Below are 26,503 nucleotides of genomic sequence, written 5' to 3' on the forward strand. Positions count from 1 at the left end.
CTTGCAAATATTGAGCATTTTCATGACAAAGCCCCTTTTTGGTCATCTACAGACCCTTACCTTCTGTAAGGGTAAGATTTCATCTTGAACTGTTAGTGCCCTGTATGTCATGTTTTAGAAACCCTGATACCTGCCATAGGAGAACTGCTAAGGCTGCTGAGTAAGGCTTTCTGAAAGCTTTTGCCTCTTGTACATGCAGCAGTGCAGGTGTGCTCAGGCATGCCAGATGGCCTGTGGTAATTTTGTGTAACCCATGACCCACCTCAGTTTCACTGAGGGCTGTTTCAGCTGCTGGTAAAACCTTAGGAGTGCACAGATAGGACTGAAATGCCATCTTTGCCTGCCTCCCCCCAAGACTATGTGTTTTCTATTGTGCTTCCAAGAGACCATACAGCCCCATCCCTTGCTGGATAATGATCTGATCTTATTTTGCTTACCAGCAGTTCTGCTGCTGGAGTGTTAAATGCAGGTTAGACAAAATACTAGTGACTCACTTAGTCCCTTTCTTCTTCCCAGCTGGTCTTAAGTCATACACAGCTGTGAGAACATTAGCTCTGAAATTGTGAGCAGCAGACACTTTATATGCGTTGATGCATTCCTTTATATCTCATGGCCCACATGGTGATGATTTCTAAATCCCTTATCATAACTGCCTCAGGCTGGAAACAATTTTTTTATACCAGCTGATGTAAAGATGACATTTCTTGAGCTGAGGGAATTTAATGTGATTGCACTGTTCTGTGGGCCTCAAAAGATTATGCTGTGACTTCCATTCATGACAAAATCAGGGCTTTTAAGTGCCTTTTCCTAATTCCCAGATAGGAATCATGAAATTATCTTGGGAGAATAATATCATTCCAAAATAACTGGTGACAATTACACAAAGATATTTTATTGTGCTATTTTCTGTGCTATTCTGCAAGAAAGGGGAAACAGATAAATATAGTAAGATACAATACTACAATGACTGTACTTTACCATTATTGAATGATAAAGCACCTGGTAACTTTGCAAATGTGTGCAAAACCTTTCTTCTTTAATTGACTGTCTTTCGCTCTTTGTGTTGGTTTCTTTTTTTGGGGGGGTGCCTTTTTTTTTAATTCATGGGTACACAGTATGGAAAATTACATAGAGTCTTGCTCTGATACAAGTTGTGCTCATCTTCATGGTTCCTTGTTCACTGAGGTGTGAAGGTGACTATGTGTGGTTAGGACAACTTGCATCTACTGAAGAAGCAGAAATCAAGCCCTAAGTCTGTTCTACCTGATTTCATCTGTAAGTTTGTTTTTTTTAAGAGTTTCAATCAAATGTTACTTGATTAGTTCAGAAGAAATGTGGCTGCAACCTGGCTGCTCAGACTGCTACGGCATGCATGCATTCTCTGTCAGAAACAATGTTTTCTCATGCAGGCAGTGTTTTTAATGCATTTGAAGATGTCATCCTCGCTGAGATCTGTCCTTTCAGACAAGATATCTGATGTTCTGAGGGTCCCATGCCCTAAGAGGACAAGTCAGGATTAAATGCCACAATATCACATTCCAGTTTACATGAAAATAAACAGTCTTAAAAGCTATTCTCTTCCCTTATTTTTCATTCTTTTAGCTTACATACCGCAAGTCTCCTTTATAACATACTAAGTTTCAGATATGTTTTTGTGTGCTGAGCTGAGTATGAATGCTCTGAATAGGGACACTGCACACTGAAAGGACAACATTTCACACTGCTGACGGTCTTAGTGGCCTTGGAACACATAGAAAGAACTGCGTGTCTTTGCAGATGCATAATTCTCTTTCTCTACTGTTCCTGTCTGTATGGAATATTTCTTTTTTATAATGTAACATTGATTATATAGGGGTAGTTTCCCCAAATGTGTTGTTTGCTCATGACTTTGAACGGTTATTTATGAATGGTTCTTACCTCCCTGAAAAAACGCCCTTGGATAGCAGTGAAATCACTTGTGTTGCCGGCCCTTTCAAAAAAGCACTGCAGGACTAGGCCTGGTGTGATTAACTTAAGTACTGAAAATTGGGAACATAGTTAGAAGCTTTTGCTGCTGAAAGTGAATATGGTACATAATTTGCCAGATTTGGAAGAAATCTTTGTACACTTCTCTGACATCTGAAGGCATTCTGCCTAAACCGTGGTTTGCTGTTCTTTAGAGTAAAATAGTCTGACTTGAACATAATGAGTAGTTTTACTTACTTGTTGGGTTTCAGTAATGTTGAAAAAACATTGCAGTGTCACCAAACCCTCATGGGACAAATCAAACACTTTACTTTGGAGAATCAGTTCTCCTTGTTGAGAGGACATACACATTGTTTCAGTTACCTTATTTTTCAGTTTATGTGAGAGATGATGTTATGAAAATAGGATTATTTTTTCTTAGAGGCTCACGTTTTCCTGATATTCTTTTCCAGCCTGAGAACAGCAATTCCACTTTGCTGTGGAAAGGCTGTGATACCATGAATTGAAGGATTATCACTTCAGCCATGTAACTGGTAACAAGAACATAGGAACTTGTGAATAAAAGTATCATTTTAAAGAGATTTCTGTAGAGGAGGGGAAATTCGGCAAGATCTCAGTGATCTTTTGGTATTGTAGTAAGGGAAGTTAACTTGTCCGAAATACTTGTGAATAAAAGGAGCTGTGAATAATGAAAAGCAAACTGCTAAGTGTGCTAGTTAATAAATTACAGGTGATTTTTTTTGTTTCTATATTGACCCAGACTTATTTGGGAGATACGTCACCTTTTTTTTTAATAGTTCTGGGAATTTCATTTTCACAGTGATGAATCCAGTTAACAAAGAAGAAAAACTTAAGTATTCTTTCTTACTCTGTTTTCCCCCTCTGCTTTAAATGTTTGTGTACTTTTTCATTTGCTGTTCTTTAATTACTCTATCCTGAAGTTAGCAATATGAGGAAAAGGGCTTTCTGATTCTCTTCTGCTTTTTCCTTCACTGTGGCTCCTCTGTCTTCCTTCATTGGAGTTGTCTCACTTCCGTTTTGTGTGGTTTATTCTTACCTTTGTTTTTTTCCAACTTTCTTCCATAGGACACCTATTTTTGCGCATCTCCTTTGTATATCATGGAGGTGGGGGAAGTTGGATAATACAAATATAATAGAATACTTGCTTTGTAGAAAACCTGTTCTCACCTTTAGAACACGTCAGGTTACTTTTCAGGCCACAGTGCAGATTCTCTTTAAATATTCTTATTGTCTTCACAATCACTTACTTGAAAATGTTTGCAGTGTCCTGGCAGAGTAGTATCTTGGAAACTCTTAGTAAATGTAAATAATGTAGGGAGAAATTTGGTGGTATTGCTTTACAGAAATGGATTAGCCTGGATTAACTGAGTCTGGAAGAAAAGGGAAGAATCTTCACTCTTCCTTTTGTTTCTGGTTGTGGAAAGTGTAGGTAATGCCCACAGGAGGTGGAAAGGAAAATCATCTCTAGAAGCGCAGGAGATTAGAGTTTGTAATCATGTTTCTACAGCATAATGTGCATTTTATCTTCAGTGTTATCTGGTGCCATGTGCTAGTGGAGATCCTTTGATAAATTCATGTCTCATGCCAGGATGAAACTCTTGATTCCCAGCCTGTAACTTGTGTTTTCAGCACTGGCAGAACTAATATTTATACCCATGAAATGCACATTGCACAAACAGTAAAAATGGAGGAGGGCAAAGAATGCAATCTGCTTCTTCCACCAAGTGAGAAAATATACTAAAAAAACCCACCAAAATTAAACAAAAACCAACCACCCAAAAAAAAAAAAAAGCCCTACTGCTTTTCTCTGTGGCCTCCATGAGATAGGATATAATAGCATTGATGAAACGCACCATGTCTTTTGTGGCAGTGGCAAAAATGTTCAGAATTTGCAGTGCTAAAATGAATTCTTGCTACAAAGGAAGGAGAATTTTGTTTAAATTCCTGAAGAACCATCTGCTGGTTTAACATGTAGAGAGACATTTTCGCAGAAAGGGAGGGATGAGATAGGGAGGCTTTTTGGTCCAACAGTAGTGTGGGAGAAGGGGACATAACATAAAATTCACTTTTCCACTTTAAGTCCTAGCAAACAATTAGTAGTGCACCAATGTGTATGTGGTATGTTTTGTGCACTGTACATTTTTTGATGACTGTTTGGCTTATATACGAGATGATAAAAAGTGAAGAAGGGCATAAGAATTACAAACAGAAATTGTTATTGTCTTTTTTTTACCTTTTTTTTTTTTTTGGCTTTTTGCCTGTTTGGAGACACCAGGTCACAAATACTGATTTTTAATTGGGAGGTAGGGGAACTGTGGTACATGAGTGTATAGCTTTATGAGAAGTAGCAGAAAGCTCTGTTCTTTTCAGCTATTCTCAGCATTGAAACTAGATCTTTCTGGGGGGGGGGGGGGGAAGGTCAGACTTGAGGCCACTTTCCAGTGCCTCAGAGCTTTAGAAAAAGCAAAGCACATGGTTGAACAGCTTTTACTAACTCCCTGTCCATATTAATTCAGGTTTCATCCAGGGCTTTTTCCAAGTTACTGAATTAGCTTCAGTAGTTAGTGTGCAGCATTGTCAAAGAAAAGATGACAGAGGATTTTACTGCTTATTCAGGGAAAAGCTTGCCCACCTCCCCTCCTTCCCTCCAGGCTCTTTGTCTTCCATTCATTTTATTCTTAGCATAGCAAAAATCATCAGAGGACAAGGCTGGACCTTCTAAAAACATTAAGTATTGCCCTTGCTTAAAAAGGAAGTGTGATGAAAGTTCACAGCCTCTGTAGCTGGTTAATAATTGTGTGTTTTGTTAGGATTTTGGTTTTTTTCTGTATGCCTTTTTCTAATGCTGCATTGTTCTGGTGCTGGTCTGTCATACCTGTAAAGCTGGAGTCCAACACGGCTGAAATTCATTCCTGTCACAGTCTTGTGATATAACCCCAGCCAGCCACCAAGCCCCACACAACCGCTTGCTCACTTCCCCACCAATGGGACTGGGGAGACAACTGGAAAGGTAAAAGTGAGAAAACTCGTGGGTTGAGATAAGACAGTTTAATAGGGAAAGTAAAAGCTGCTCATGCAAGCAGAGCAAAATAAGGAGTTAATTCACTGCTTCCCATGAGCAGGCAGGTGTTCAGCAGTGTAAGAGCATAGGATCTGGTGAGAGGCAGTCTAAAAACCAGGAACTGAGTGAGAAATTGATGAAAGATATCCACTTACACAGCAGACTGTTTCCAGTAATTTCATGGGACATTTCCCAGTCTTACTGAGAAAAATGACTGTAAACTCTTCAAAGTGCTTCTCTTTGCCCTTCAACATCACCTGTGCCTTGCCCAGCTCTGCCCTGCTGTTGGCTCTTTTGTGAGCTGATTTCATGCAAACCTCAACCTATCTTAGCAGTGAAGATATGACTGTGTGAGGGGAGGGAGGGATACGCAAAACTGTTTGTCACTTCTGAATCCATGGTATTAAGCTTCTACTTTCTTACCAGGTCCTCTTGGTGGCTGCTTGTAGGTGAATATGTGTAGTGAGAAAAAGCTGCTCCCTTCTGAACTTGGCGAGATCCAAACTTAATTTGTGCTTTTCTCAGAGGCTTTGTCATCTCTCTTGAGCAGGATTGCCATCAACAGTAGTAATGGGTGTAGAGCAATCAAGGGAGATGAGGATGGATGCCTGACAATCACCTGCCTGCTGTCCAGCAGTGCTGCTAAATTCTTCTGTCCTGTCTTTGGATGATACTTTACACAAAGCCCTGGCTGGCCAATTAGATAGAAACATCATGATATTTAAAGTAGAAAATAAATAAAGTATTGCCATCTGCATAGCATGAGTATGAAGATGAAGGATGGCCCTATCTTGCATGTAGCTGGGGCAGTCTTTCCTACTAGCATTTGGAAGCTCTCATTCCTTAACGTACTTACTGCTGGGAGTGTACAGTGCTAGTCTGGGTAGATACACAGGGCTCAGCAATTTTAAATATACTGTCTGCAGCCATGCAGGATTCATTATAGCTAACAGAGTCCAACCAGGGAAGCTCTGTAGACCTTGCCTTTCCTTCCTTGCTCTTTTTGATCCAGAACAGGATTTGGCTCCTGAACTTAGATGACTCTGCATGACTACAGCAGAGGTGCCCTTGGATGTTTCAGAGGAACCCTGTAAGCACATGGCTATTGACATCAGTATTTGGCCAACACTCTCATTTTTCCAGGTGTGTCTTCCTGGTTACAAAAGTTGAATTTCAAGGTGCATTCCCACATGATGACAATATATCATCTCTCCCAACTGTATCTCTTCTAAAAGGGCAATTCTTTGCCCTGTTGTTTTTAATTGTTATGTATGCTTAATTCCTGTTCGATAATAGTACAAAAGAGTGATTCACATTCCGAATTCACTGGACACTTAAAGTCTAAATCTCTCATCATCTCAGAGAAAGAACTGTTGAATTTTATATCAGAAAGCAGAGGTGAATAAAAATGATAGGGGAGTTGTAAATTCCTTCGATGTGCTTCCTAACACTTGTGGCCAGAGACTGTAATAAGCAATAAGAGATCAGGCTCATTATTCTAATTGCTTTGCGATAACACATTCTTCTCTTGGTATAAATCGCCTTTGCTGCTTTTGCAGCCTATTTGTGGCAGCTGGGAACGTGGCCTTGGTGCAAATGTTGTGCTTTCTTCCTGTGGCATGCTTTTGGAAACAAATATATTTTCTTGGATTGGAACTGGTTGTGACTTTGAAAGCCATTGAATTACTTCAGTTTCAGTGGAATTCACTAGAAGTTGAATCCTTTGTGGAGTTCAAGCTTAAGAAAGTATTGAGGTTTGTGTAGCAGCTCAGCTGAACTGAGCTAAGATGAATATGTAGATCCTGAGATGCATGTTTTCCAAAATCATGGCCTAATTCATGCCTCTCCTTTAAATCTGATTTGAGATCAAGTATTAAATAATGCAGAAAAAATATCTCACTTCAGGTATTCCCATGCAGACAAAATTAGTGACGATGTGAGGTTTTTCTGTTATTGCAGGAGCCAAAGGCAAGCAGGATGCTGACTGAGTTATCAGAGTTAGTACCAAATTTGAACGTGCTTTATCAGATTATGGACGAGGTGGAGGACAAACTAGGATCGAGAAGCTGACTTTATGTGGACTGCTTAATAAGAAGAATTCCTGGGTAGCTTTCTCCTCATCTATCAAAGTTAAGTTTTTTACTCTTAGAATAGATTATTTATCATAAATGTTTCAGTGGAGATAGGGGCAGAGGACCATTCCTTTTTTTAAAGAGAAATAAATAGCCCTGAATGCAGGTAGTAAATTTTTATACTATAGATTAGGTAGTATAGGAAAATAAACTGCACAGTAAATACAGGGACAAAATTGAATAGTAAATTCTCACTACAAGATGCCTCCCTTCTTCCCTTGTAAATTACTGAATTTCCTGCATCTGACATGTTGGTCCCATTCTTGCATCCACCCTATGTTAAGAATCAAAGTGAAACCCATCAGCTTCAGCAGTCTATCATTTTGTGTTTCCAGTGGAGATAATTTAAGTATAACACAATGACACTGAATATTGTTAGAAAGATGACAGGCCATGATTAAAGTTCTGTTCCAGGTAAAATAAATGGCTTGAGGATTGAAGAGAAAACAACAAAAATATTGTTCGATATTGTGTGGTATCTTGTTTTTTTAATAACACTAATCAAATGGCCATTGTTGGTTTTCACTAGAAAAATTGTTCTTCCTCTTTGTTTCGAACAGGCCTTTCAGGAAAGAAAAAGCAGACATAACATTTGTACATTTCACTTAAAATACAAGGTGGTAATTCTGTCCTTAAGATGCTGTATCGGGGTTTTTTTAGGGGCAAGAGAAATAATTCTTAATGGGCTGTTTTTAGATTTCAGTTCAGATGCTAATCTTTCAGTATGCTGGATACAGTAGGTAATGTTTTATTGAGTGGAAAAATTGTGGACAATGAGTGTAGCTGATAAGCTTAATTTTGAAAAAAAATTTACCAGAAAATACTGTCAGATATTTATGTTTTTCTGTTTACTGGGATCACTGTGAGGGGCCATGTATATTTACATTAATATATTTCTTATTTGTTGTTATTAACATCTTTCTATGAAAAATTCTGAATGTCTTAAGGGGAAAGAATTTTTTAAGATTTATGAAGGCAGTTCAAATTCACAAAATCACATAATGTGCTGAGTTGGAAGGGTTAATAGCTTTTGCAAGGTCTAAGAAAATTCCTTAGGAATCCTAGAATCCATCATAATAGAAAGTGTTTACCCTTTTTTTCTTAATTATACAATTTATAGAATTGGTGGTGTAGCCTCATTATGCGTATGTGTAAAATGTCTTTAAAGACACTCCCTGGAGCTACCACGAGGAATAAAATGGCAGTGTTAGCTGCTGGGCAACAGCACAGAAAGGGGGAGAAAATGGAGGCAGTGAAGAAAAGGCTTAAGTTTTCAACTGAAATGAGTGTAAAGACCTGTAAGGGTTGTCTCTGTGGCCAGACCTGTAGAAATACACCTTTCCTGGAGTGCAAGTCCAGATATGGGCAAGGAGAGATGTGATAGAAGCGAGGTCTGTGCAGCAGGCAGCAGTAGTCTGAAGGAGACTGTGCAGTGTTTGGCTGTGTTTCAACATGGCATTTTTCCTTCCAGCATACATGTTGTTGCACTTCAGTTCCATTCTCTGTTTTTTATACTAGGCAGAGTGACCATAGTGTTAAATATCTCAGATGACCAGATGTCTGAATGTATTTGGGCTTCTTCTCTAGGACTTGTCTGAAATTTGGCAGATGTGAGCAAGGAGATAACTGAAGCATTGCTCTTCTTATTGCTCACAAAGCCAACAAGTGAGAGCTCCTAATCCCAACATAATTTAAAAGATTGTGGTGGATGTTCTGTAGCAATACTGTAGAGGTTGGATCACAAAACAAAGGCACAGGATACCTGTCTCCAGGTACTCTGTCTACTGCACCTCTAGATGTACCCTGTGCTGCTATATCCCTGAGGAGATGTGGATGGCATAACCACTACATTGAGGGCTGGTTTTGGTGCTCAGCTCATCTTTTTCCTCAAATTTGCCCCTTCCTGCACATTTGCCTCTAATCCTGGGGTGCTGTAGAAAGCAGAGCCACTGCTATCACCCATTCTTTCAGCTGCAGGAAAGTAGTGTCCACACCTCTTTGCTGCACTGTCATGTCTTGTCTGAGCGCACTGGGTGTCTTTTGAATAGGACTGTTGTGCAGAACTTGTCTGTAGCTATAAAGTATAGATATTAGAAAAGTCAACCCAGAGCAAATTTTTCAGGTTTTGAAGATGTAAAAGTCTAGAAGCTAGACGGGGATTGTGAGGATTGCTTTCTTGATCTTTAGTGATTCTGGTTCAGAATATTCTCTAGTAGGTGAAACATCCCATTTAAAGAGGGTTAGCCACTTGTTGTTTTCTAGATATTATTGTATATTTTATAAGGGAGAAGACAAGGTCAGAGAAGCAAATTGCTTGTGCCAGAGAAAAGTACTGCAAGCTTCAGACTTTGCCTGGGAGTTTTAGCTAGTCTTCAAGGTAGATGATAGAGTGGGTTGTCATATGACAAGGGAACATGTGGAGTATCCTTCTGGGAGCAAGTCTTGTTTTGTCATGGAGAAGTGCAACAATAGTGCTAAGCAGCAAACAAGAGTTATCAGTGAGCTCTGAAATAAGGGAGTAGGAAGAATGTCTCCCTCACTGGGGGACAGTCACGTGATTGGAACCATATGTAATCAATTCTTGAGATTTTCAGCTCCCAAGGAAAATGGAGGGGAAAGACACAATGCAAGGAATTGAATTGTGAAATTGAGGTTATATTGAAAGTGTTTATAGGATTAGGGAGACTTGCAAGAAGGAAAAAAAAAAAAGGGTTGATTTCAGATATTTAAGAAAGGTGATTTTCTAGTGTGCAGGCCAAGGAAAAAAAGTGTTTTGCTGTTTGGACAGAGTCCAGGTTTTCTTTATCCTTTTTCTTACACCACCTTTCTTCTCTTTTTTTAAGTTTATCAGCTGAGAGCTGTGATCTGGTGGGCCCTAGCTGTACCTTTGCCCTTATCAGTGCACACCACTCCACACCAGTCAGGTGGGGAAAAGCAGGTTATGTGCCTCCTTCCCCTTAGAGCCTCATGTGAATCACGCATACACACATTGTAGTCCTTGTTTTGTTCCACAGATTGGTTGTAGACATCTTAGAAATATAACAGCCGAGGTGAAGGGGCAAGAACTGATCAGACTGGAAACCTTTTTTTTCTTTTTTTAATGAAGGAGAGAAGCAAAGCATATACCTGAAGTAGTAAATACTTGTTAAATGTAAGAAGGGTTATTAATGCATGACTGTGCATTAATATGATAAACCAAATAAAACGGTGGGTTTCTGCTAACAGTAAAGCAGTATGGTTGCCTTCTTTCCTCTAAATATTTTTACTGGATACTTTCTTTTTCTTGCCTTCCTTGTTCACTGCATGGCTGTCGCCTTAAGAAAGGCAACAAAGACACAACTAAATGTTCAGTAAGAAGACCTCATTCCTTCCCCATGGTGCAAAATATAAACAGAAGTCAGTGACCAAAATATAGAGAAACTTTCCCTAGTATGTACAATAGTTCAATAAAGAATGGGGATATGGAACAAAGTCTTTTGATTCACACTGTGATTTTCTCCAAACCTCAAAACTTTCCAGTCATTTTAATTGTCATAATGAAAATCCCTGTTCTTTTGCTGGACTATTTTCGTTGCATTTCATTTACTCTTTTTTTTTGTCAGAGAAAACTGCCTTTAGAGTCAGTGAATGTAGAGTTAATATATGTGCCAAGTACTGGGAAAAGGTAAATACATGGTTTCCTGATCCACATCTTATTGTGGCTCACCTGTTAGAAGGAGGTTGTCTAGGGTATCTCTTCTTAGTGCTGGGTAATCTCACCTCTTAAGTTAGTTTTTGATTTTGCAGTTTCTAAACAGATGTCTTACTGTGTATTTTAGGTTCAGTTTCATTCTCTTAGCTTTCAACATGTGCATTCTTACAGGGATTTCCCTTAAAATAAGCAACATCATCTTATCAACACAGTGTTGACCTCAGGGTGTTATAAACCACTTTTAACAATTCACTCACTAAGGGACATTCCTGAAAACTGTAGGTGGTGAGATTTATTTATGAGTAGTGACATCTTCCTATGTCAATTGCAATTTGCTTTTGAGGATGTTTTGGGAGACTTTCTTTTGTTTTGGTTTGGCCTTTTTTTAATAGGGTTTAATATAAAATCTTTTGACTATTTTTACATGGGCATGTTTTCATTTAGACTATAATGTTCAAGAACTGAATGTGCCTTTTGTATATATGCAGAGTCCTCAATAGAAAAGTCATGTTCTTGTAGTTCCAATTAGCACTATAAATAGCTTTAGAATAATGCTGTGCTGAGAGCCGTAGAGAGAGCTCCCACTGACATCTCCCAGAATCTTGTGAAAAGACAAAGGAGCAATGTTCTTTGGACTTCAAGAGAGAGAGAATCCTTGCTGGATATGTCTCTAGACATGAATTTCACCCAACATCATAAGTAGATTGAAGATATCCTCTAGTTTCCTTTTACCCTCTAGTCTCTTATGGCTCTTCCTAGAAAACTACTTGGGACTTGGTAAAGGCATGTGAAATTACAATGTCAATTGCCACTTTATGAAGAGAACTCAAGGATAAATCTCTCTGTTCCATATTCATTTCCTCCTGTCCATAAACAGCTCTGTTTCTCTGACAGCTCTTTCATCATCATCAACTTGACTTAATACAGAATTCTTTCTGCTGTGTACTTTTGTGTTGCTGTGGATGTCTCAGCCATTCTTCAAGTCAGCTTAGGCCTGCTCTTGTAGATTCTTTCTGCATAGTATCCTTGAGATAAGACCTGTCACAGCTATGCATACAGCTAAAAAATTACTCATGTTGAGTCTTGCATCTCACTTAGTTCGACATCCATTTCCCTGGCCGTGACTTGACAAAAGCAGTCTTGCCCCTTGCCCTGCTCTCATTCATTCAAAGTCAGCACTACTGTCTTTTGTTCATTTCACTTTGTTTTTCTCCATTGACTCCCTCTGTTCTGTCTCATCAAGTCTAACTACTAGCCTCCAATATCAGGGCTGCTCACAATCTCACAATCTTTTACCCCCTACTCAGTCTTTTTTTTTTTTTTTTAGTATCAAAAAACTGACTTTCATCTGCAGATGTTGAACCACGTTGGTGTCAATTACTTTCCCATGGTGTTCTTCTACTAGCATCTGTTGTCTTTCTTACATGAGTCCTTTTTGGAGGGATGGAGATCTTGTATATCTAATGACATGTTTCATTGGCCTCTTCCAAATCCTTAAAATGCAATACCACTGTGATACTTAAGTGTGCTTGACACCAATTAGAATAATCAGTTACTTGTGTAACTAATTAAACTGTTGCATTGTAAATAGCCTGCCATGTTCACTGTGTTCCTTTGAACATCTTCGTCTGTATCCTAGCTGTTGTTGCTTGTTTGAAACTTAAGGGTCGTCTTAAGAAGAAGGTGTATAAAACCTAGAGGTTGATATATCATAAAATATTTGTAAGTAAAGGAATAATATGAAATCTGATCCAGACTTGATCCATCATTTTGAAATGTTGCATACCTGAAAAATCTCGCTATATTCAGTACAGACGCAATGGAGGCTTCATGGAGACTGCAAATGCACTTTTAGCGTGGATTGAACATGAATAAAACAAACTCTGGAATTCAATAGAGTTTAGTTTTACACCTGATGTAAAAGCTAAAGTTTTTTCATGCTGGGGTCAGCATAATTTTTAATAATCATTTGGTATGTGTGTCTATGTCAGCTATTTGCAGCTTTCAAGTAATTTTCATTCAAAAAGTGTGTCTGAGGAATGCTTCATGGCACTGAATTCCAAAATACAGACTAAAATCTTAGATAGGTTGGGCTTAGTATTGGGATTGGTTTGGAGTATCCAAGTGTATGTTCATTCACTGATTTTAATTGAAAAGTTCAGCATAACATCTTAGCTCAAGATAAATCGGAGTTTTACAGATACCATGGTAAAACAAAGAAGGCCTTCAAATAAAAGCCATCTGTTAGCCTTGTGTTCAGTAATTGCTGAGTACTAAAATGTGTGTAAAACTTAGTCAAAACCACGTTGACGGATGAGCTGAGTCACGACCGAATAATAGCAGCCTAGGCACCATTATGCTGTACTTTTACATATGCTGTTCATTTTCTCCACTCTGAATATGGCATTCACCACCATCTCTGCCTAATTTTGTCAATAGTGGTTTTCATTAAATTAAATAGCCAAAACAAGCTATCTATTGGAAATTGTGATTTAGCCTTTAATAATAAGCCATATAAAACCGCAAACAAACATTTTCAAAAAGCAAGTAAATGGGCTTATGTATGTCTGCAGGGAAATGTTTTGATTGTGTAACTATGATGATGTGACTGACAAGAAGAGAAACAGTGGGGGTTATTTTATTTTTCTGTCCTGCTAAGTGAAGTGCTACCTGGATGGAACACAGATGTGTAATCCAGTGAAGAATTTTTCCCTTTCTAATTAGTGATATTCTGAACTCCTTCGGGGAGACTATTTGTGGACCCCATGCTATATTATGCCTTCAATAAACATATATGCTGACTCTAAGCACAGATCAAATAGCTCAGCTTCTGAAGCCTAATTTTGCTCTCATTCTCTGTATATTGCTGTGTGATTTTTACAGCTTAGCATCGTGTAAATTTGTGGAGTTCAAAATGTACCTTTGTTAGATTATTGAATTCATTGTAAGCAGTGCAGCTCCTTTATCCTTCCTTTCGGATAAAAGATAAGCTGGTATTTAATTTAGTCAGAAAAGTTAAAATCAAATGGTTATTTTTTTTCTTTTAGTCACTTAAAATTGCTCACAATTATATATATATATAGTAAATTATATAATTTGAAAAATAATGGTGAAAAAATATTATTAGAAATGTTATTAGATATTAGCATTTGTATCTGTCTGGCAGTGCGTATTACCATGGGAATTACTGCTTCTGAGTCCCATCCTGGGCTCTGCCACTGATCTGCTATGTTTTAGTAGGCAACCTAATCTTTTGATTCCTTAGAGACAATATGTATTAAATGGAGAAGTGACCACATCACTTTCAAACAGTGTGATGTTAATATTCATTGTCTTGTTCTGAAAAACTATCTATGCATAGAATTCCCATTTACTTCAGGTGAATATAACTCTTGGACAAATCTCAGGAGCAGTATTTGTAATGTACACGGACATGTCTGAGAGATGATACTGGATTAAAAGTATATCTGGTAGCATGAAGGAAGCTCAAGTTATGATCCCAAGACCCCTGGACCTGTGTCCTGAACAGGAGAAAGTCACACGTAACAGTTGGAAACAACATCTTAGCACAAAGGTGGTTTTATCTCATTGGCTTTGTAATAAGGCAATAATTTTACTGCTTTTCAGTTTGATATAGCATTTGTTATCCCTGTGGGGGTATTTGAGGCACTGTTGGGTTTTTTTTTTCATTGTTTTTATTTTTCTGTCTAATAATAAGCAGTTAGCCCAAATGTTACTTGAAATAGCAACTATTTTCCCTGAACTGCAGTTTTATTTTCTTTTGGCTTTTATTTCAGCTGCGGGAGCCAGCTGCTCCAAAGAGTGTGGGAAGCTGACTTGGAGGCATGTCAGCTGTTCATCCAAGGGTTTCAGCTGAAAGAAACCAGTTGCTGCATTTTTGAGGAAGAAGAGAACCAACTGGAGGAGATGGAGATGACTGCTGATGGTCCACCTGACTCTGAAAAAAGAAAAGAAGGTCACTTTCTGAAGGGCACAGAGTGGGTTACTGTTTCCTGCCACAAACACAGTGAGCTGAAAGAGGTATCTGAAATAGTTTACAGCTGCATTTCAAGCAATACTTATGGTTTTCCTTTTGAGAAGAAGAGTTGAATTTTGGTGACGGGTCAACAGGGCAGGTTAAGTATGAACTTAACATCTGACCTCCTATCTGGGACATGAATAAAATAGCTTATTAGTTTCTCAGAAGCCCTTCAACCCTTTTTCCTTTTACCATCAGTCTTTTTAAAATGTGGGAATTATTCAGGCCATAAATACAGAATGTACTTCAGGATGTAAAGGTGTACAAGTTTCGAGCTGGCTTCCCGCCAAGTCCTCGAAACCCGACAACAAGGACCTGCTTTCCCAGAGAGTGAAGCAGCCAAAGCTGTAGCAAAAAATATATATATATATTTATATGAGACAGATATATACAATGAGAATGCTATACACCACAATAGAAATCCTAAATAGCTCACCAAAAGGGGAGACGGGAAGGGAGAAGGGAAAAGGACAAAAAAAGGGACTAAGACCAAAAAAAAGTCTACACAATCTAAGCAACCAGACAACTGAAGGTAAATTAGCAAAATCTCACCACTTCCCTTTGAACAAGCAGGATGGCTAGACACAGCCCAGCACTCTCCCCTCATGCATGGCAGATAACAGCAGTCGCTGTAGGCCTCAGCTCCAGATAAGCCAGACCGAGACAGGGACCCACCGTTCTCGAACCTCACCGGAAAGGAGAGCGCAAGGTCCCTCCTGCTGGCTTTATTTATACCTCCAGTTACGTAAAGGAATAGCATGGAATACTTCTGTGATCACCTTCCTAGTTCCTTCCTGGTTACAAACTGGTCTCCAGGAAGGCCTAGAGTGAAACCATCACAAAAGGTCAAACTATTAAGTATTTGACTCAAATTATCAGATATTCCTCATCTCACTGACAAGTTTCACTCTGACTTGGTTCTGCTCACTTGCTAGCCTGGATCTGGAGGAGAGAGTAAATTTTTTCCTCCCTTAGTGAAATGGTCAAAGGCTTCTGAGCTTAGATGCTAATAGGCTTACAGCATCCAGCAAGTACAAAAAGGAGGATGAAAAATCATGAAGCTTAAAAGGCTTGACAAATTTATTTTAAGTTTTCATGTTCTGATCTGGAATGCCATCCTGCTTGAAAAATGTACAACTATCTAATAGCCTTTTAACTCTACTGCCAAGGTAAACAAGCTGTTAAAAAAGCTTCATCACCCAACAGCACCACTGTGACAAAAGTACCTTCCAACAGGAGTCATTAGTTTTATTACCATGGAATTTAGTTGACAAAAATTTAAAGTTTCCTAATTGCATTTGATGTTAAGAGCCATTGAACTATGCGTTGCTTTGAAATCTGATGCCTAATTTTGCATTCATACTGGCTGAGACTTAGTGGAAAGCAGATGCTTACCTTACTGTAAAATCTCTTGTAAGTAAAATTCTGGTTTTATATTGGGCTTCAGTAGTTCTTGCAGTCTTTTCCCAAGGAAAATGATTGCAATGGACTGACTCCACATAGACAACGTTTTTATTAGAAATGGTCATCTGTGGCTTTGATTCTGTCTCTACCCCTTCGTTATCATATTTCTGATGAGTCTACTGAAGTAATACAAGGAGTTCTGTTGGTTATGGAATATTGCACTCCCCTTTCAAAAGTGCAGCTTAGAAGCTCTGAAGGGTTTGGGGTTTTGTCACTGTTTCTGTAGCATTCTTGAGATCTGTACTATAGATTATCACCTCTTTAACCCCTACAAGTCCAGATCGTTTCCCTGAAAATCAACCTTGCTATCCTAGAAGGACATCTGGGCAGCTGAAGTTAGGTGACCTCTGGTTCTGGAGAGAGGTACAGGAGTCAAGAGACAGGTTCCCCATATCTTAAATGGAAGAGGAAAGTGTATGCTTCCATTAAACTCCTCCTTTTGAACTTGCTTTTCCATTATTTCTTCTATGCCTCTATCAATCATAGAGGGAACTTAGGAAGACTACCCACTAACTTCAGCTCTTCATCTAGGTGCTTAAACTTCATGGTGTAAATGGCCCATCTTGGTATCCTGAATAAACTCCATTTTGAGAATGTGCCAAAATCCATTCAGAAGCTGATGTGTAAACACGAAAATGTCCTTCAGGGAAGGCCTTGTGGAGGTACTCCTCCATCTGCCACAGCACTCCTATGACTGATAAACTTGAAAGAAAAAAAAGAAGCAGTTTTGCTGGTATGAGACTGGTCATGTATTGTCCAACTTTTAAATGAAGTTGAGCAACAGAGCTCTGTTTTATTGTGACTTACTCAACCAGCTTTCTACTTCTTCAGTGCTACCTGCAGCTTTGACCATTGAGGCAAAGTTATGCATCAGTGATGACTGTAACCCATTGCAACCATAAACCCCCCCAACATATTGACTGTATTCTGACTCTGGATTTAGGGTTGGGTTGCCTGCTTTTATACTTTTAGAAGCTGAGATTTTTTTCTTTGTTGTGGGGTATAGAAGTTTTACCCAGAAAAGAATGTTTTAGGTTGTAAAACTGATGTCAGTAGGATCGACAGGCAGCATCTAAACATTTAGAGAAGACCTGTAGCAGAATAACATCCCTAACATCTCTTAGTAGTTCATCACAAGGCAGAATATAAAAACAAACAAAAAACTCTGACACAAATCATGCTAACTTACAGTTTTGATTGTGTCGAAGTACAAAAAAGAATATGCCTTGATTTGCAAAGGGACTTAGTTGAAAAACAAACCGCTTCTGAAACATTTAAGTACTCCATTACGTGGTAGTGTATTATTTTATTTAAAAATTAATTTCGTATTTGTGCCCCCCCCCCAAAAAATAGCAGTGTGGTGCTTAGTCTCTAAATATAGCCATTTATATTACTTTTATGGAAAAACTTACCATTGTCCATTAGTAGAGAACCTTTTTATAGCCATTTATCAGCAAGTGAGAATACCTAATAGAGAAGCATGAATTTGTCAGAATACTTGGTTTGATATTATTTACCAAGCCTCTGGTGTTTTGTGGGAGGAGTAGCTTGCTTTGGTTGCCATGTTTCTAGAATATTGTCATGGTTTAGGAATGACACTCCCCAATTTAGTGCCCCTCCCCAACTGAGACTCCCCCAAACTAGAAGCTGTTCTCTTGCTCCTTTCCCCCCTAACCCCTCTCCCTTCCTGTTCCGGGGATGAGGTTGAGAATTGGAGGTCCAAAAAGGTGAAAATTACAGGTTGAGATAAAATAAGAAACAGTAACAGCAACAATATCGATAACAAAAGGTATAAGACAAAGAAATAATCAACATGGAAAAAACAGGCAGAATACCAGCTGGCTCTTCCCTACCACATCTAGCTTTCCCCTCAGAGAGGTGGAGTCCCTTACTCTGACCCTGTGATGGTATTGAATGACCAATAATAATTAGGGTCTCTTCCTGGCTACTGTAAAAAATTAACGCTGTCCTGGCCAAAACTAGGAGAAATGACTAATCTCTTCAACTGTGTCACAACCTCTGTTCCCCATTAGGGAATTTCTAGAGTTGGTCACTGAAGTAGAAGGAAAAAGTGGTGTAGTATAGGAAAGGCTAATGATAGCATATGTACATATATGCCTTGGAGGGTACGTTTCATTCCCAGGTGATTGATTTACTTTACAGTGAAATGCTATAAATGAAGCTCTCCAGTTATTTATTGTGTCATATCTAGCTAAACATTAGTGTTGGGTGGATATTGGTTTTGTTGATGTGTACTATAAACAGTGTTCTTGCATATAACTGTATCTTACTGTTTGTTTCATTAGAAAGCAAAAAACTAAGTAAGAAAAATAATTATAAGAAAAGCAAAATAGATGAATCGAAAGAGCCCTTCACTTAGATCCTCAGATAGTGCTTTGTAGAAGGACTGTGTATCATTTTTAATTAAATATCCCCACTAGATCACAAAATATTACATGTTCTGGTTTAAAAATATGTAACATATAAATTCTTTGAAAGTTCAATATTTTACTGTCATATGAGCACAGGTTTATTAACTGTCAACAGTTATTTTATAGTTTTCATAACTGTGTTTTCTAAGACTGCTGATTTTTTTTTTCCCAGTTTTTATGTGGTAGACTGGCATCCCAAAATAATTCCGTAAATTAGGTTTACTTTACAACAGTGACTGTTAACTAGGGAAGACAATCACATGCTTTTACAGCTCAGCTTGTTAAGCATCATTACTAATGTCTTGGTCAAAACTAAATAAAGTGGGGCCAGCAAAAATCATCCTGTGAAACACTCTGAGTTACTTAAAAAATAAGATGTATTTTTCTCAATTACAGACAACTCATTAGACTGTAGTATTAAAAAAAATGCTGAGGCAAAGTTGCAAACAATATTACTACCCTCAGTCATGTGAAAGTCAGCTTGTCTAATTTATTTGATATAGATTATTGAATTTTCATATAAGAAGATACTTTCCAGCTGGTAGCTATATTGATGAAATTAGGGTATCCTATCATTGCAGTTGTAGTTTGTCTTTTTGTGACTATTTGGGCTTGATTTTTCTCCCAGATCTCTGAGGAATTAAAGATAGGTTCTAGTTTTCATCCTAGAAATGTTCCATACTTCTAAACTGACTGCAAATTATTTTGTCTGGGTGATATGTGAGTGAGGTGGAAATTGCTATGATCCTTACTACATAGTTAGATACATATCTGTGTGATTTCTAAAATATACAGTAGCATTTAATTTTTCTTTAGACAATGCCTGCTTGTTCCACTCCTTATGATAACTTGCTTTATTTTTTGCTTGTTGATAACGTATGTGTAAGCAAAAGCTTTTTATAACAGCGGGAACACCAATGATAACTAATAAACTGAGAGATGTGTGTGTGCTGGGACCTTCCTGATAGCATGTAACTTGATGAACCTGGGTATGTGTGCACCTGCAGGCTTGAGTTCCTGACCTATCCTTTTTTCTTCTTCTTCTGCTCTCTGGCATGCTGTACAGTGCTCCCTCTTAATCACTATGAAGGAAAGAAACACCTACTAGATTTCAAGAAAATTGAGGTGATTAAAGTTACAAGGTAAAATCCAAAATTCAGTAGTTTTACCTTTTGTAAGTCAGCATTTTTGGTAGTTTCCCATGAGAATTCTTTGTAGATCACTTCTTCCTTTTTCATCATAAAAGAGTAGAGAATAGGGATAAGGGTAAGGGCTACTGTCTTTTCTTCATCTCTGCATACTTAATTTTTGCCCCCTGGGATGATGTTTTGGGGTCTTTTGAAGATCATGCTGGTGTTGGGAAGATGTTCTATAATTGTAAAACCTTCATGCAATTAACTTTTTAAAAGGTACTGAGTGTTCTAAGTGATACCAAATGAACAATTCTGAAAAAATAATAATATTTAGTGTGGTGTCTCATTAAAAAGAAGCTATCACAGGACATAATACAACATTTTTCAGAATTTAGTGATAGCAAGACCAAGAAAGCCTTTGTAAGCAGGCTGTAACTCATTACTGTACATTGAGATAGCTTATGGTCCAGGAGGTAGATGGGCAATGTGTAAAGGACAAAGCCTTTCAAAAGCTAAAACTCAAAAACATTTGAGTTTTAATTAAATATTGTATTTGTGAAGCTTTGAAAAAATAGTTTGGAAACTTTAAATTTAATCTGAGTTTTAAGTGTCAGCATTAAGCATTACTGAAAGTCAACATTTCTGTGTTTTTTATATTGATCCGAGATGGAAAGGATTTCAGTAGCAACAGGCAGCTGGCTTGTACACAGTGGTCAGATCATCGCTGTGTAGTCACATGCATAGTTGTACAGCATGATGCCCCTCAGGTACATCTGATACTGTGGTGTAGTGAAAATGCTAACTCTTTAGCTAGGGGTTGTAGCATCGCAGTAGGCTTAAAGCTTACATGTATTTTGCAGTAAAAATATAATCTGAAAATTAATATTATGGGCAAAAGAAATCTAAGCAACCTTTTTTCAGATTGATTACTGAAAATAGTATCCAGTAACAATGATGAATTTATGGTAGATTAATGATTTTGCACTTTTTTATATATTTATGTACCTACCTCTGATACCAAGTACTGCCCTTCCAAAGCAATATGCTTATCTCAGTTTATGTAAAGATTATCAATACTGTAACATGTGATAAGTATTAATGATTTTCCAGTAATGTTAACATCAAATTTCTTTGCTCCTCAGCCAATCAATGAAATGTTGGCTAATTTCTTACAGACTTCATAGATGAAGCAAGTTTTGAAAGAGGAACTGACTATGGTTAGCACGTGTTACCAATAGAAAACATCAGTGGGGTCTCTCATTTCTCCTGAGCAAACTCATGTACAGGGTTTATGCCAAAAATACTTCTGTAGACTCTTGAACAGTATACAGATTTGCAAAAGCTTGATAGAAAAGTTTGTTTCAGTCTATAGTTAGTCCTTCCATTTTAGAGGCGGTATTCTCTGTGCATTTTAATTAAGAAGCCAAAGACAGGCTTTAATAAAATGTATTCAAATATAGTTTTTAAGATTGGGTGACTGCCACTGCCCCATTACAAGTGCAATTTAAATCTTTCATGCATGTGAAGCAAATTGATGCAGTTGTTCAGCTTATATAAATTTTATTGTGCTGTATGGTTTTTATAAGTTACATTGAAATTGTACTGTTTATATAGCATGTATCTACTATATACTTAATAATTTATCTCTAACAGGTTATGGAAGACATTTCATTTGGAACAGAAGGTCATTTGTCTGAGGTAAGTGTTTCCTAGGCAAAATAAAGTGGTGGTATTGTATAGACTTTTCTTTGTCTCAATTAGAATTAATGACACTTGTTTTTATAAGTGTTACGTTGGGGTAAAAATTGCTAAAGAGTGTGTGAGCACGTAGAAAAGCAACACCATCACAACGAGAGTGGACCCATTCCTTTTTTTCTTTATTTTTTTCCATTGAAAATAATGGCAAAGTTGCTGAGTGTTTCAGGGAGTTTATAGTTAAATCCTGTGCTAATATTTTTAAAATATACCAGCAACAGCACGAATATGTTTGGGAAAAGTAGGACCAGTAATATTTAGCCAGCCTTACTTGTAGCACTGTCTTGATGCTTAGGAATGGAAAAAAGTCATGATGCTTAGCCTGTTTTCTTGTGTACCACTAAAAATACCTTTCACTTTACTTTTGGAGTATAAAAGCATACAGACTGTGGCAGAATACAGGGTAATAGGAATTCCATCTGAATAAAAATACTGGATGTTTGTAATTTTACATTATTTTCATAAACAAAAATATGTCACATCCTAGTCCATGTATTTAAGAAGGCTGGGATAATTAAGTAACATAAGATGCATTTCCTGTGAGAAAAATCTGCTTATATACAAAAATCTACCTACAGACTAAGAGTTTAGGTAATAAAAATGTAAGGAGAGTTATACTGATTCTAAGAGCTGTACTGTTTTAGTCTTGTTCATTTTTACATCCGTATGCCTTGGGTTCCAACTTACTTAAAAAGGAAATCTAGTATCCAAGCATTGTGTCCAGCCAGCAAATAAATTGCATGAACAAGTAACCCTCAGTTCACCTTCCATAATAGCATACATGCCACCTGTCAAGTACAAGTGCTCAGCCAAGCGAATATTAAATAAATAAATACTCCAGTTTAGGATAACTATTCAGATGAGGCATTTCTTTAGATTCCCACCAGTGAATCCAAAGACTGGATCAACTGGAATGCTTTAGGAAAGATACAAGATATTGCAAGACCAAATTCAGATTGTTGACCTTGTGTTCAGGGCAAATGTGACATGAGAGCATGCCTAGGACAGGCTGCTTGACTGTGTGTGAGGTCAGCATAAATAAAAACAGGAAACCTTGAGAATGAAGGTGAACTTTGCAGAAAATGCAAATGACCTTTCTGATCAGTGAACTTTGCTATGAATTAAAGCAAAACTGTGCAGGTGCTTGTGTCCACAGATGACGTGAAATAGGGGAGGCAGTCCTGCGGGATAAAGGTAGCAAAAAGCCCTACTTCCATCAGGGCAAAAAATACTGAGGGCACCAGAGCTCACAGGGCTACCTGTAGAAGTATTCTTTAAGAGCTTAATATCTTACAGTCCTCAGAAGTGGAGAAACTTTGCCCTTTTGAAGTTTTGAGGGGGGAAAATAGTGTATAAAGACAATAGAAAGCAACGATACAAATAAAGGAAATGGAAATACGCTAGAAAGCCAGGCTCTACCACACTGCCAGAGATGGGTTGATGTTGACTTGTAGACAGCTCTATAAAAACTCTGTGGAACTGTCAACACCCTGTACCATGTCAAGGCTTTGCCTAAGTGTTCCTTTGATGCTCTGGTCCCCTAATCCTTTCTTGTCAGTCTCCCTACTGTCTGCAGGAGAGCACCCAGTTAGTCATTCCAGATTGTTTCATCTCAGAAGCAGAGATGGGAGTGAATACAAGGAACCACCTATAAATGATACCCAGCTACGCTGACTCCTTTCACAGCAGGGTGTTGACACTGGAAAACAGTTTGTTGCTTTTGTTTCCTTTTCCAAGTCCTGACCCACTGTGAATTTTTATTGGTAAGTCAGTAAATAGCCTTATCCTCCCACAGCAGGAACTGGAATTGTCCCAGTTTAATTAAATAAGCCAGTGCAGTAGTGTGCTCTCATTTTAGGAAATCTGTAGTTGGGGAAGATCTTCAGTCTACTAGGGATGAGAATGGGAACACTGCTGTCAGCCTACAGCAGGGTACTGGAATGCAGCGAAAAACTCTATTCCTGCATAGATGCTTTTCCAAGGACACTCTTCCACAGCTGTAATGGAAGATAAAAGAAAGGGAACAATTGCCAACATTGGACGTTGGCAATTCCGATGAGTCATTTAACACTACCATGTGTTGTTGTATCCCTGTGGTGGAGGGAAGGGGATCAGTGCAAACAAAGGAAGTGTGAGAAAAGCATGTGATTGGTGGGAAGGAGGTAGGCCACAGTTGCAAAACAGCTGTCTGGAAAGCTTTATGCCTGAATTGTTGCATATGAGAAAGTGGGGAGTATGTTGTAGTGCTGAAATCTCCTAAATATGCATAAACAGGCTGATGGAACAAGCTAGCAGTCTGTAAGTGGAAGGTGACAAGAGCAAGAGTAACTGGGAAACAACCTTGATCTCTTTTCTGAGAAAAGGTGGATAGCTACCTCCATGAAAGAAAAACTCACCTAAACAAAATCAGGGAAGAAGCAACAAGTGAGTTTACATGAGACAAGCTCTGTAGGAGGAGGAATCAGGAGATTTTCTTCAGTACTGTCCTGAAGACGTCAGGTTTATAGTACAGCACCGTCTTCTTTTGGTGTAGAAAAGAACAAGCAGAGTCATAGACTAGATATCTATGTCAGCAGCTTTTCAGCAGCTCAAAAGAGTGTTGAAAAGGAAAGGACAAAAATGTTCCCAAGAATGACTCTAAAAGGGTACTTTAGCATGTAAGAGTGAAGGCAGCAAGACCACTAAGCACACTAAGTTATTGTAAACAGAAGACGTGAAATTTTTTCAAAAGAGTTCAGGTACAAGTTGTGTGTAAGAGATAGGTGAAAGCAAGCATGTGTGTCTTCTAATAAGAAAGGTGAATGAGAAAAGAAATGAGATCAGAATTATTTTTTCTTCTTTACTTTTTTTGCTTTTGGTCTTTCTAAAAATGATAAGCTATGTCCAAATATGTAGTGCTCTTGGTATTTGCTACCAGGTAGCAAGAGACAAACACAGTAAAGGATCCTAAGGCAAATGAGATGTACTCAAGTTAGGCTAGACTGATGAAATTTTTTCTGAGTGCATAGGAACCAAGGAAAACAATCTCCAAACCATTAACAAGCTTCTTCGAAAACTCCTAGAGGAAGCTTGAAGTCCCAGGGGGTCAGTAAAAGGCAGACATGGTATTTGCCTTTAAAAAGGAGGTAGACCAGGAGTTTATGTGCCAGTCAACATAATTTCAATTAGGATTAGAATTTCAAATGCTCTTGATAGATTGAAAGAATAGCCTGAAATCAATAAAAAGGGATATGTTAAAAGACAGGTGCAAATTACATTTGAGGGAGAAAAAGAGTCCAATTTATATATACCGACGGTAAATAGCCACTAAGATGGCAATACTGCAGAAGAAGAATCTAGGCTTACAGTGGACTACAAATATAGTGGGATTCATTACCTTCACTGAGCTGGAAGAAAGGGCAAATGTCACTTGCAGCCTCATTAATGGGAATGTCAGTTGTAAGACAGAAATAATTACTGTGCTTAGCTGAGAATGCCAAAGCCTCCAGAGGACTATGGTTTGGACACCTCACTCTGTAGAAGACAGGAACACAGTGAAGAAAAGAAGGAAAGGAATAGAAATAAAAGGTTTAGAAATCGTAATCTGGTTGAAAGTCAAAATCTTCAACCACATAAAACATAATGATAAACAGGACAACTAGTAGTTAATGATGTGTGCTATTTAAGGGTAAAAGGAAATGTAACCATCCTGATTTGTAGCAAGAGAAGTTTGCAGGACGAAGACTTGCTCATGGCAAGGGCAGTTTAGCCCTGGAGCCAGTACCCTGCAACCATCTGTTGTCAGCTGCTAAGAGCCATGTATACAGACACCAGCTGAGCACAGTCACAGTAGGCTTGGTCACACTGCAAGTCACAGAGTGGGCTTTGGTGGTCCCTGGTTGCTTCCTGGTCAACCTTGCCATGATGGTGTTGGTCACAAGTAACATTCATTATTTTCAGGCTCAGAGATTAGAACTCTTCTCGGTGGACATGTTGCCTTCCACATCTACGATTATTCTGCCCAGAACAACGCATATGGGGCAGGAAATCTGGGATACAGAGCAGGAACGAATGCTTCCTCCACCTGCACTTTGGACACCTCATGGCTGTGTAGCTCATTGTCTGGGGTTATGTGCACTTAGCCTGCATGTGACTGAAGCATCTGCTCAAGCAGGACAAACATATGGATTGTTGTGTTTTGTTTCTAGAAATTATTTAAGAGATACTCTGGCCTGATGTTATGGAGTTTCAAGTGCTGACAATTGCCATTAACTTCTGCAAGGGTCGAGGGTAAACATGCAGCACTTCTGCCAACAATAGGTCACTGTTCTAAACCTTGTGCCATAAAGAGAAGTGTCTGTCTGCAAGGGCAACTTTTTGTAGTTGTTATTTATGTTATTTTGAATTATTTTAACTGTTATAGTAGAGAAAATTTAGTGCAGGTGAAAGAAATCTGGCTTTGACTCTGCAGAAGGTCTTCTAAGGCTTGTATCTTATTGGAATTATGATGGTGCTACTTGGAAGCAAAGCAATGCCTTTTTACAGAAGTTCCTCTGTAAGAATGAATTTTAAGGATATATCTGTGAATCCTGTTTTTCAGCACAATGACCTAAGACTGTAATATAGACTCTAATCCATAGTAGAATTAAATTAATCTAGCTACTACAATTCTGATTCTTCTGTATAAAATTGAACCAGATTCAAGAGCACAGAAGGTGTTTGCACTGGAAAAGCTGATCAAACATTCTCCTTGAGTAATGCTGTTGAGCAGCTGTTGCTCACAGGTTACTAAAACAACTTGTAAAAGAGTAAAATGAAATGCAAAACACTA

The 26,503-nt window shown here is 38.3% G+C and overlaps 1 protein-coding gene across 1 annotated transcript in view; it reads left to right on the plus strand.

Moving 5' to 3' along the window:
* Window positions 1–26,503, plus strand: part of DISC1 (DISC1 scaffold protein) — a 193,626-nt gene that overhangs the window by 155,004 nt on the left and 12,119 nt on the right. Inside the window, exons 11-12 of the mRNA XM_027657391.1 lie at window positions 14,668–14,911; window positions 21,592–21,636. Coding sequence (XP_027513192.1) covers window positions 14,668–14,911; window positions 21,592–21,636 — 289 coding nt within the window. The remainder of the gene's footprint in view (window positions 1–14,667; window positions 14,912–21,591; window positions 21,637–26,503) is intronic.

Source organism: Corapipo altera, unplaced genomic scaffold, assembly GCF_003945725.1.
Source record: "Corapipo altera isolate COAL_440 unplaced genomic scaffold, ASM394572v1 2c, whole genome shotgun sequence".
Classification (NCBI taxonomy): domain Eukaryota; kingdom Metazoa; phylum Chordata; class Aves; order Passeriformes; family Pipridae; genus Corapipo; species Corapipo altera.